Source organism: Solanum pennellii, chromosome 6, assembly GCF_001406875.1.
Source record: "Solanum pennellii chromosome 6, SPENNV200".
NCBI classification, from domain to species: Eukaryota; Viridiplantae; Streptophyta; class Magnoliopsida; order Solanales; family Solanaceae; genus Solanum; species Solanum pennellii.
Genome location: NC_028642.1, coordinates 48735735 through 48748028, shown reverse-complemented (window position 1 = coordinate 48748028; position 12294 = coordinate 48735735). Strand labels below are relative to the sequence as shown.

Sequence of the window (12294 nt, the reverse complement as noted above, 5' to 3'; positions counted from 1 at the left end):
TGTATTTAAATTCAATTAATCAAGTAAAAATATATTTTATCAATGTAAAACTAGTAATTCATATCAAATTTAAAATATTTTCAGTATTTCTCTCAAAAAAAATTGTTTATTGATTTATTGGATTTGTATAAAAAAAAATTGTAAGCAAAAACAGTATTTCTCTGAAAAAATAATTTGTGTATCCATTTATTGGATTTGAATAATAAAATCTGGTCAAAAACTGTAGAACGCTAGAAGGAGGGCTTGAACCTCCGACCTTGTGGTTAACAGCCACACGCTCTGACCAACTGAGCTATTCCAGCTACATTGTTACAACATTATTTTAATCTTAATCTATCTTAACGATCTTTCAGAAAAAAATTATTCTCACCGTCGCCGGTAACGTGGCACACCGGCAAACTTTTCCTTAGAAATTTCCATTATGCTTAAACTCCACCAAACCAAACAAAGAAACCAACCAATTATCTTCCTCTGAATTACAAATAATTCGGGTAGACTCATATGTATCCCTTCTGTTCCGTTTTCAACTTCAAGACACAAAATTTTTACCGGGAAAAGCTTGCATTCAAAAAAGGGGTGTAGGGTGGGGTTGGGTTGAGGTCTATGGAGGAAAATTCTTGATGTTTAGTACATAAAGAGTTAGATTTTGACACATCGTTAAATGTCGACCACTCGTATTCTTATGGAGGAATACCTAGTTGAATTTCTACTCTTGTCTTCTTCACATTTTCTTTCTACAAAAAAACTAATTTCATGGCTTTATCCTCTTCCACTCTGTTGCTTGTGAAATCCCATCTCTCTCTTTCTTCTTTTTCGAACCCATCACTTTATTTCAGACGAGGTGAAACCAGACTTCGAGTCAGACCCATTTCCTTGTCCATTATAAATGCTCGAGCTGATGAGAGAAAAGAAGATATTGTTATCGTCGGAGCTGGAATTGCTGGTCTTGCTACTGCTGTTTCTCTTCAGAGGTTCAGTTCACAAACTCTGCCTCCATTTTTTATTTCTTTTTGTTTTTGGTAGGTGAAGGGGAAATGTGGAGGGAACTATAAGTTGCGTACACCAAACGCTAACTACCAAGGTGAAAGTTTTAGATAGCCGAACTAACTCGCTGAGCTACTTGATTCCCAAATAATAAAATATGTGCCTCCATTATAGCTGTTATTTACAACCAATTAATCAATCAGTTAGTCTTAATAACAAACTAGCTAATTTGGTCTACTCAGCTTCTCTACCTCCATAAAGATAGAACCTATGAGATTACACTAGGTTTGTTTTTGTTGTCTATGAATTTTCTATATCCATTTTTGTTGTATTGTTGTTACAATGATTACTTTTTTATTTTTTATTTTTTGTGGAATTGAGAAGTTTGATGAATGTGATTTAGGCTGGGTATTAGAACATTGGTACTTGAGCAGGGTGAATCATTGAGGACCGGAGGAACCTCGCTAACCCTTTTTAAAAATGGATGGAAGGCATTGGATGCTATTGGAGTTGGCAATGATCTCAGGAGTCAGTTTCTTGAAATTCAAGGGTATGTTGTTTCACTTTAACTCCTTGTTCATACATTTGCTTAAACATCTACCTGTATATTGACTGCTCCTATGGTGCTTAGAGAACAGCTAGCAGAGATCTTTCTATATCTAGTGTATACAACCAGCGCTGAACTTCACGAGTGACAAGTGATTACTGTTAAGAATTTGCAGATAACACAGTGTAGGGAAATAATACTTTCTAGTGTGACATATCAGATTACATAATACTGCATTCTCAAACGGATTACTTGCAAGATTAGTGAGAGGTCTTTTAGTGGCCTACGTAGAAGAACCTCTCTGTTATCTTCTCTTTCTTCATTTATTAGTATGCTTCTGGAGCCTGGATGTTTCTGGTGCTGATACTGAAATCATGCGGACGATGCTTCTCTTGGTTAATGATTTCCTTGGGTATCCGTTTAGGTATTAGTGGTTCAATTTTTAATAAGGAGTAGTTTGCAATTTGTTTATCTAAAAACCATGCACATATGCTTCACCTAGCTTCTTTTTTCTATTTGTATCAGAAAATCACTGGTTTATATTTGAAGAATATCCTGGGATTTGCAGGCTGGCTATAAAATCAGAAGATGGAAGAGAATTGCGCTCATTCAGGTTCAAAGATGAGGATGAAAGGTATAGTTCTCCCTCATTGTTGTGTTTCATGGGAATTTATTATTAAAATTCTTATCCTTTTCTCCATTGATCCCACGAAAATGGAGTAGTCAAGAAGTCCGTGCTGTGGAGAGAAGAGTCCTACTGGAAACACTTGCCAGTAGGCTACCACCGGATGCTATTTCTTTTTCCTCAAAGCTGGCAAACATTGAAAGAAGTGAAAATGGTGAAACCTTGTTGGAACTTGAAGATGGTATTCGGATATCTGCCAAGGTACGTAGTCCGATGTGCTCTTCAGTTGTCTGTTTGCAGGGTTTCCATGGTGCTTGTTCTCATTTGTCTGATGATATCTCCTTTAGTTAGTTATAATGTAATATTATTATTGCCAAAAGCATTATTTTCTGATTCAACTGGACAAGTGAAGCTGTAAATTGCTTGATATAATTTCTTGTTCACTATTTTGATGAATTCTCATTTTGTACCTGAAAGATTTATTCAAAAAATTACCAAGTGAACTTATTTCTCAAGCTTGTCCCTGCTTCTTGAACTTCAATTCTGTACAGATATTGATCGCTTGTGACGGGATTCGGTCACCAGTGGCCAAGTTGATGGGGTTTCCAGAGCCTAACTATGTAGGACATTGTGCATTTCGAGGCCTGGCATATTTCCCGGAAGGACAGCCATTTGAACCAAAAGTAAACTACATCTACGGAAAAGGAGTGCGTGCTGGATATGTTCCTGTATCTGAAACCAAAGTCTATTGGTTTATCTGCTACAATAGCTCGTCACCAGGTTTGTGTTTCATAACAGCTGTCTGTTCTATTTCTTCTCTTTAGTATTCATGACAGACACAAGAAAGATTGATATCCCAATCAAAATATTGTGCCTCAACAAGAAAGATGAGGTTGGCTATATGGTTCACTGTCCATGTCATGTATATTGAGGATTCATCATAAATTGACTAATTCTATGCTGGTTTTCAACCTACTGCAACTTGCTTCCTTTATCTGGGTTTGGAACTGGCAACATGAGAACTCACACAAGCAGAATTAGAACTTCATATGCAGGAACGAACGTGCATGTGCACATGATAGCGTCTGTTTTCTTTCATGAGGACATGTTATTTGACAGCAATGTCCACTTCGATTACATTCTCACTAGCTGAAAGCTTCTATTCCTCCCATGTAACTCTCTGTAGTTGGACTTATAACGCTACCTTCTAAATAAGGTTGCAAGACGACCTACAAAATATCTTTTTTCTTTTACATCATTTGAACTTCTTTGAATATCTATTGACAGGTCCAAAGATAACAGATCCATCTATTTTGAGACAGCAGGCTGAACAACTCGTTAGAAATTGGCCAACCGAACTAATAAACCTCATCAATCTTACACCAGACGACACAATTATAAGAACCAGCCTAGTAGATAGATGGCTTTGGCCCTCAATAAGCCCTCCAGCCTCTACTGGCAGTATTGTGCTGGTTGGCGATGCATGGCACCCAATGACACCAAATCTCGGTCAAGGTGCTTGTTGTGCACTTGAAGATTCAATAGTTTTGACAAAAAAACTTGCAGAAGCTATCAAATCTAAACGTACTTCAGTCGAGGACGCATTCAAAGCATATGGAAGTGAAAGATGGCCCCGTATATTTCCATTAACAGTACGTGCATACCTTGTAGGTGCACTATTACAGTGGGATAATCCAGTTATATGTGCTGTTAGGGATAACATTGTTGTACCTAAGCTGGTGAGGCTTGGACCAGTTCTGGAGCATACTAATTTTGAATTTGACCCTCTATAAGAAACTTAAGAAATTTAGTTATTAGCAAATATTGTTTATACTTAATTGAGGTGTACATCAAAAGTACAATGTTGTTGCTGGTTATTATACATTCATACTGCACAAAGTTCCTTCTTACACTTGCAATGTCAAAGAACATGAGTTCGATTTCGCATATGGTCACTCAATTACTAATATTTATCATATTATAATATTATAATCATTTTTTATTCATTCACTTTTACTTATCATTCATATAGATAATTTTTTTTTTATATAAAGACTAAATTTATGAGGAAACGTAAATTATGGTATTGTCATTTTTCTTTTAATCATCTAAATTATAATTAGATCTTATTTTAATTCAGTTAAATCTTAACCATTAATTTTTACCTATATCATGTGTCTCACAATCCAAGTAAGAACTTAGGAAAAATTGTGAGAAGGGAAATGGATAGGAGTCGAATCCGTGAGGGGAGGTGTTGGGGCTATGAAAGATGTTTTAAATTTATTTTATTTCTTTGGATAGTGATACTTTAATCTTTAACATTTAACTAATTCTAATAATTTATTTAATTTTGTCGATGTTATCATGTGATAAATTTTTTTGAATAATAAAAGAATCAATAGAGTGTAATAAAAGAAAGATATGAATTTGTAAAACTAATGAATGATAATTTAGAGATAAAATTTACGCGCCTAATAATTTAGATATCATATTCAATAAGAAAAACAAATTTGGGTTAATATAATCCATTTCTCCATTTCTTTAAATATGAGATTTGATTTTAAAATTTTATTATTTCTTATCTAACCCCTTATCCCTATCAATATGTTCTCGTCCAATTGATTCGTTCATTTATTAACCGTCAAGCATAGTAGAATGATCAAATTAGCTCATAAAAATATCATAAGCACAATTCATTTAATATAGGGTGGATCATTAATCCATTCAGTCATTAACATATAGCCAAAATTAACAGATACGAAATTTTGTTTGATATAGACATAATATATACAGAGAAAAAATAATTTATTACATACTTAAAAAAACATTAAAATTAATTGAAAATTAAGTGGGCTAAAGTTATGATTCACTTTTTATCCCAACTCATTTCAGTCCTATTAATTTAAAAATCTATTTTGACTCACCGAGTGAGTAAATTTAACACCCCCAAGATAGTCTAATCCTCCACAATATATTTGTATGGCATGTTCACTCTTAATTCAATAATTGGATACACTGAGACCTTATTAAATTAATATACAGTAAATTAATAATATTTTTATCGATTGTGATTTACGTTAATGAAAAAATTCACTATAAGATAATAAGAAATTTTCAAAAGACCCTATATATGGTCCAATCAATATCATAAACTAAAAATTCTTTAAAAGTACAAATATATTTAAAACAATTTAGTGAAATATGATTTTTCTTTATTTATCTTTTTGTTAACTTTAAATCTAGTTGAAGTTCATCCCTGACTTTTCTTATTGCATCAAGACGTTTCGGTGTTGTCTTTTTGAACTGCACCATAAAATTATGAAGAGTTCTATATGGGATAAGTGTTTCTTACGCGTAGCTAGTTGCAAATGTATTATATCTCTTCAAATCCATCATCAACATTATTTATTTCCGATGGTATCTGCAATCTCTTTTAAGTAATAGACCTCCCTGAACATATATCACTTTCATCTGAGAAATTCAAAAGTTATTGTCTTAAATTTTTTATGATAATCGAAATCATTAATCATAACCTAAAGTTCATGAACGACATTTTTATAGAATACTCTTTTAAATTAATATATTTAAATTTATGGATTAAACAATATTTTGTGATCCTATCTAAATTTAATTTGGTGAGACTTTATTGTATTTGGTTAAGCAAAACTTTTGTGATTTGGTAGACGTACGAAGTCTTTAGTTCCATGAAAAATAATTGGTCGGTGCCTGGTAGTCTATTTTTCATAAGCCAAATTAGTACATCATTCCTTTCCACACTGTGCCTTAAATGTTTTCTAATTTTAAAGAGTTTTTGTTGATTATATAAAGATACTCATACTATTATGTTTTTTTTTTGTTTTGCTACAAACTTTTTTGTTTATTGAAAAAAAAAATGTTAACCGTATGACGCGCTTGTCAGCCGGTCATGTGCAATTCTCATTTTGTATAGTTGTTGTCTTGTCCCTGTACGCGCAGCCTTATGGCGCCCTACTAATTTAAGTGTGATGTCACTAAAATATTTTTTTTAAAAATAAATATTTTCTATTAAATTAATATATAAAATAAAAATTATTATTCCAAACAAGTTTGTATATAATTAGAGTTATCAAAATGGCCCAGTCTGATCCAAGCTTCAGATCAAAGAATTCAAAGAGTTAAGGACGGGTCGACCCTTTATTTGAAGAGCCTAAAAATGTTGAACTCAATTCTATATACTCTAGAAGGGCTGGGTCGAGCTAGCCGTTTATTTTTTCTTTTAAAACTTATAATTTTATAACATCAGAGAAACTAAGAAGATTTCAAATCGAATATGGCAAAAAAAGATGTCGTTTTAATAAAACTAGCAAATAATTTAGTGTAATTAAGATGTATCTTGCATGCCAGATACGCGAGAGAGATAAGAGAGTGACAAGCAAAATGAGAAGGAAGCTAGGGCACGAGATTTGTCTATGTAACATAGATACATGTGAATATACTTGGATAGAGTGTATCTAAAATAAATTAACCTAATTTTGAATCCATATATTTCGAGATGCATGTATCTGGATATATCAAAATCTAGTAAGATTCATAATATTACTATATGGTGTGTATTTAAATAATAAATTATATACTACTGAGATTATTGTAAGTTACTTTTAAGTAAAAAGTTTTGACCCATGAGCCGACTCCGGCCCTGACCAAGCCTCAAGGATCAAGGGCATATATTGGTCAGCTTATGAGCCCTAGTTGTAAATGGGATTGAAATTTTTATCTATAGGGGTGGATTGCGCCGGTTCCATAGGTCAAGCCTGTTTTGACGTCTCTATATAAAAGCTAGCAAATTAGATGTTGGAAAAGGTTTACCTGAACTATCTTTATTGAAAAATTACGTATCTTTACTACTAATTATTGAAAAATTATTACCTACACTTTTAAAATATTATGTATCTTACTACTAATTAATAATTTCCTGAATATTTAGAATAAATTACATCTAAATTCGATCCTATGTATTAGAGATACATGTATACGAAATCACCGAAATCCCTTCATCATCTTAATTCCTTCTTTCATTCCCTTTCCGATATACAAACTATAAAGTTAATATGTCAAACCAATGGCACAAAATATTGACAATTTAACATTAGATATATCTTCTCTTATTTTTTTTTTATATGTTTATTTAATTGGCTCTTATTGAGATTTATTTTATTTATTTTTTTGGAAGAAAGGCTCTTATTGAATTTATATTTCTCACTAAACATTATATATCTGTTATTATCTTATTTCCTACATTATTTATAAAAGAAGAAAAAAAACTGTTCGTAGCAAATTTATGAAAAGGAGAAAAATGTTTAAATATTTATAAATAAGATAACGTCTTAGCTAAAATGATGCGATGTGCAAAATATGGATTATTTATTATTCCAACCACGATTAAGACCTCTCTTTATTTAATTCAATCATTCATTTTAAATTTTGACATATTTTCTCCATCCAAATAAGAATTTTGATTTTTGACATATTATATAGTTGTTTGTCCCCTATTACCCTTACATCCCTGAGTTTTCTATTTTAATTTTCCATGACGTGTTTTATAAATGGATTTGTTTCTTTACGTGTTTTTATTTAGTATTGTTTAATTTAAGTAATAAAATGTATTTTTGTCTATCACATGTATACAACTAATATTCCATAATATATAGTTGTCAATTGTCATACACGATAACCTCATGGAAATAAAACTACCGCGGAACTGCTGACTCCAATATTAATTCTATATTCTTACGTGTCCTCAGCTTCCTTCTCTTTTCTTACAATAAATAGTAGTATAAATTTCTCCCATGTGGAATAAAAGGAATATATGTTTCATTAGCGTACACGCGTATTTTGATTAATTTTACAAGATAGCGACTAACACATACCAGTATAGATATATATCACATAACTATGAGACCTTTCAAAGTACTTGACTAAGATGAATATGACATCGATGTGTTACATCTATGTCAATATAGGTATAAATTCGTATTTTGATTAAAAAGAATGATTTACTTTCTTTTTAAAATAATAACTTATTTTTAATAATGTTTTAATTTTAACTTTTCACATAAATGTTAAGATTACAAAATTAAAAATTATTTTAATATTTTTAATATAACTTTAATTTAAAATTACAAAAGTAAAAAGTTTTTAATTATTTCTTTAAATTTCATGTTAAAAAATTAAATTAAATTGTATTTAAAAATAAAAATAAAAATAGAAGTACAATATTAATCTCACCCACTAAAGTGGTAGCTCACTTTTGCCGTAAAGTGAAATATATAATGATGACAATAGCATAAAACTTTCGCTAGTGCTCTTCAAAAGTTTTAAACTGTGACACTTTATATTGTACTTGTTAGTGAAGAGCCTCGTTAAGATCATGAAGAGCTTTTCATGCATTGTGCCCACGGTAGGCGAAATCAAGATTAAGAATTTAGGGATTTTAAATTAATTTATTATCTATTTATTGACAAGTTTCACTATTACTATAAAAAATGATTATTTTCTCGTCAAAATTTACTATTAAACATATTTAGTAGTGATTTATATAACTGAATTGATAAATAATAATACTGATAATAATAATTTACAGTTATGTTCTTTATCATGTATTTTTTTAAATAAGTTATTTTAATGGTAAATAAATGAAAAAATATGTATAACACAAATTTCTTATTCATTAATGGTGATTTTTTTTTTTTAAATAGTGTGTCAACAAGTTGTGAAAATTGACAATTATCGAGAAAATTATTGATTTTTACGTATTTGATAAATCAAATGAAGAAATCATAGTTCATGAATATGTATCAAGAAAATTATAAAATACCGCATTAATAAATCACATAATTTCATGTTGATTCTTTTATAAATTAATGTTTGTATTTACTCCCTCTAATACATGTTAAGAGAATTGTTGTGATTTTTTTTCATAGCTCTAGAAACGTGAATTTTACAAAGATAAAAAAAAAATATTGAAACTTTTTTTTCATATTTGCCCTTTAATGAGGCCATTCTTAACTACTTTACATTTGAAATTAATTAAAGGGGTGGAAGGTAGCCTTTAATTATGCCCTTAAATATTTGTCAAGGGTATATGTCATATCCCAAATTCACTAGTCTATTATTCCTTAATATAATCCATTTACACGTTATATATAATTCTCTCGTCCTGAATAAATTTTTTTATGAATTTAAAATAATTGATCTTTTTTCTTTAAAAAAAATAATCTAAACTTATGTCTCAAGCTTTTACATATACAAGAATTTTGAATTGTCAAATTACGTTTTTTTAGAAAACTAGAGATATAAAATCATAATTTCTAATTATATATCTGAACACCGTTTTTGGCTCCGTCACACCGCCATTAAGCCATTTAATTTCATAGTGCTTTTAAAACTAATTTGTAGCAAATTATCGCTAGAATATAATTATCGATTTTTTTAAAACTTAATATATATAATTTGAAATATTCTAACATGTTACTTTTCATTTATTTGAAATTACATATAAATTTAATAAAATAGAATTATTTTTTTTTAAAATAGAATTATTTGAATTTACGTTTTAATTGATACTATTGTTTAACTAATATATATATATATATAGGAATCGAACTCTTTAGATATATGTATTACATTTAAGGCGAAACAAAGTGTACGTTCACCGACCATTTGGTGTTCGAGCCGATTGGCAATTGCATTTTAAAACTAAATGTGACATTCTTAAAGCCAAAGTGTAATAACATACGGACGATATGTCGTAGTGAACAAATTTATTTATATTTTAATTAGATATATCAATTTTGAGTACTGAAAATTTTTCAATAAAGAATATTTTTTTTTCGAATGAAATTCTATATAATATAAATTTAAATTACTTATTAAATTTCAATATAAATATAGCAACAAATTGAAGGTCATTTGATTCTCATTTAAAGCGTGCATGTTATTGGGTAGTAATTGAGCAACTTGCTCTTACTTTTGTGATGCATGAGATATATACGCATCTCTAATTGAAAGGGAAAAAGGATGTATATATATGTACATTCCAACCTTTTTTTTTTTTATAGATATGCAATCAATAAAGCACCGACCCAATAAATTTTGGGATATTTACCTAATAAAGTATATAAAAAATTTATACATCCAAAAGTGATGAAATATCATGAGTATCATATTTTAGGATCAATATTTTAGGATCAAGTTTCGATAAAGAAAAATATATAAAATGATTTATTCTCATTATTGTCTAAACTTTAGTAAATACCTCATCCATGTTGGTGACACGTAATAGACTAATAGTTAGGTATTTTATCAAATTTATTAAAGTGTGTGCTCATAAATTGTCCCGATATATAAAATTATACAACTGATAGTAGGTTTAAATTTCAATTAAAAAAATATATGCAGTTGACATAAGCTCGCATAAAAATTGTTTATAAAATATGATTATCGGACTAGAAATATATATTTAAAATATAAAACAATCTTTATTTTCTTAATTTAATAAGGAATAAATAGTTATTTTAGCTTAATATTTACACCAAATCGGTAAAATATATATCATGTAACTGTACTTGTTGTACTTTTAGAACTTGGCCGTGATTAGATGCGATGTATGACTTTGAAGATTTGGAGCAAATTGAATTGAAGTCCTAGGTTGATAATGTGAAAAGAGAGCTATTTGACGATAGTACTAATAGCTTGAAGATAGAGAAGCAAGTGAATTTTGATTAACATTATATTCCTTTTTTTATATTAAAAAACAAAATATATAATAATATTGACTGCTTTACTTTAAGATAACGATAACGATAAGAGTATTTTTATTTAAAAGTTGATGAATGATTTAATTACTATGTTTTCAAATAGTTCAAAATATTTTTATTTCTTTTCAATTTTGTTTATCAATATATATATATCTTCAAACTTCAATTTCTTAAACAACTACATGAAGTCCTTACAAATTACACTATAATTAAGAATACACTCTTTATCCCAATTTATATACACATTTCATGAGTCAAAATAGTTTAAGTTTAATTGTGAATCAGATATACAATTTTTAATTTTTTTAAAATTGTTTTGAAAATTGCGTTTAAAATTACAAACCTAATAGCCAACAATTCAAAATATGATCATGAAAAACATCACAATAACATAATATTTTTTATTTATATCTCATAATTAAAAAATAATAATCATATAAACCTTAACATATCGATATTCGATATGTAATTTAAAAAACAAAGTCAATTAACCTTCTAAATCTTTACAACAATATGGTCGGAGGTGTCGTATTACTTGTTGACCCATTAATTGTTTAGATTGCTTATTTACATCATCGAGTTGAGCAGATGATTTCCAAATGAAGAATCTTATTTATAATTTTTTTAAAATTAAATTTATCTTTTAAAATTTATTTAGTATAATTACAAATTATTATATTGATAATGTGAAATTTACCTAATATGTATCCGAAAAAATAAGGTTTCTATTATCAAAAACAAAAAAAATATGGTCGGAGGTGTAAAAACGTGGTATGTTGAAATAAAGAATTGTGTCATTTTGTCAACCATAAATTAAAAGTGGACTTTTTGATATTTGAATCTAATTGAAAAAGGAAAAGAGAGGAGTTAGCAGCGAGTAGCTATTAAGGGAGGCCACGAGGATAATGAGGATAATTTATTCTCCTTTTTTCTATTTTTAAGTATAATTAGAGTAACACAAATGAACAATTACTCTAATAATACCGTCCATCTTTTTCACCTACTCATATTGTGTCTCTTTTTTAAAAAAAAAAATATATTTGTTGCTTGATTTATTGAGTTGACATTTTATCTTTTTTTTTTCCGAAAACGACTTTTTTATCTATTAAAAATAAAAATAAAATTTACTTCAATAATTTTTCAATTTTATAATTTTGATCGATGGTTAAACTAGTAATCTAGTACAATTATATTCATATTCAATGACTTAAATATCTGATCAATCATATTTTCTAAAATTTTATCATTACTTTTGATGGTAGGAAATGCAACCATCCTCTATGTCTCTCTATAGTGATATGGTGATACCTTATCTCCTTTTGACATAAATTAATATTATTTAC

At 29.0% G+C, this 12294-nt stretch overlaps 1 protein-coding gene and 1 non-coding gene across 4 annotated transcripts; one reads left to right on the top strand and one right to left on the bottom strand.

The window, feature by feature from the left end:
* Positions 1-228: 228 nt before the first annotated feature.
* TRNAN-GUU lies at positions 229-302 on the bottom strand. The gene has a single exon. It is a non-coding gene; the product is annotated as a tRNA-Asn (tRNA).
* A 308-nt stretch (positions 303-610) lies between these two features.
* Positions 611-4101, top strand: LOC107023874 (monooxygenase 2). 3 transcript variants are annotated; one of them, XM_015224702.2, is made up of 7 exons: positions 611-971; positions 1388-1532; positions 1910-1955; positions 2057-2165; positions 2255-2417; positions 2708-2936; positions 3444-4101. In XM_015224702.2, the coding sequence occupies exons 1-7, from the start codon at positions 754-756 to the stop codon at positions 3947-3949; spliced, it is 1416 nt and encodes a 471-aa protein (XP_015080188.2). In that variant the 5' UTR covers positions 611-753; the 3' UTR covers positions 3950-4101. The 3 variants fall into 3 exon arrangements, with proteins under 3 accessions (XP_015080188.2, XP_015080187.1, XP_027773866.1); XM_015224701.2 differs by lacking the exon at positions 1910-1955 and having other exon boundaries at positions 616-971; positions 1388-1534; positions 2100-2165; XM_027918065.1 differs by lacking the exon at positions 1910-1955 and having other exon boundaries at positions 834-971; positions 1388-1534.
* Positions 4102-12294: the final 8193 nt, after the last annotated feature.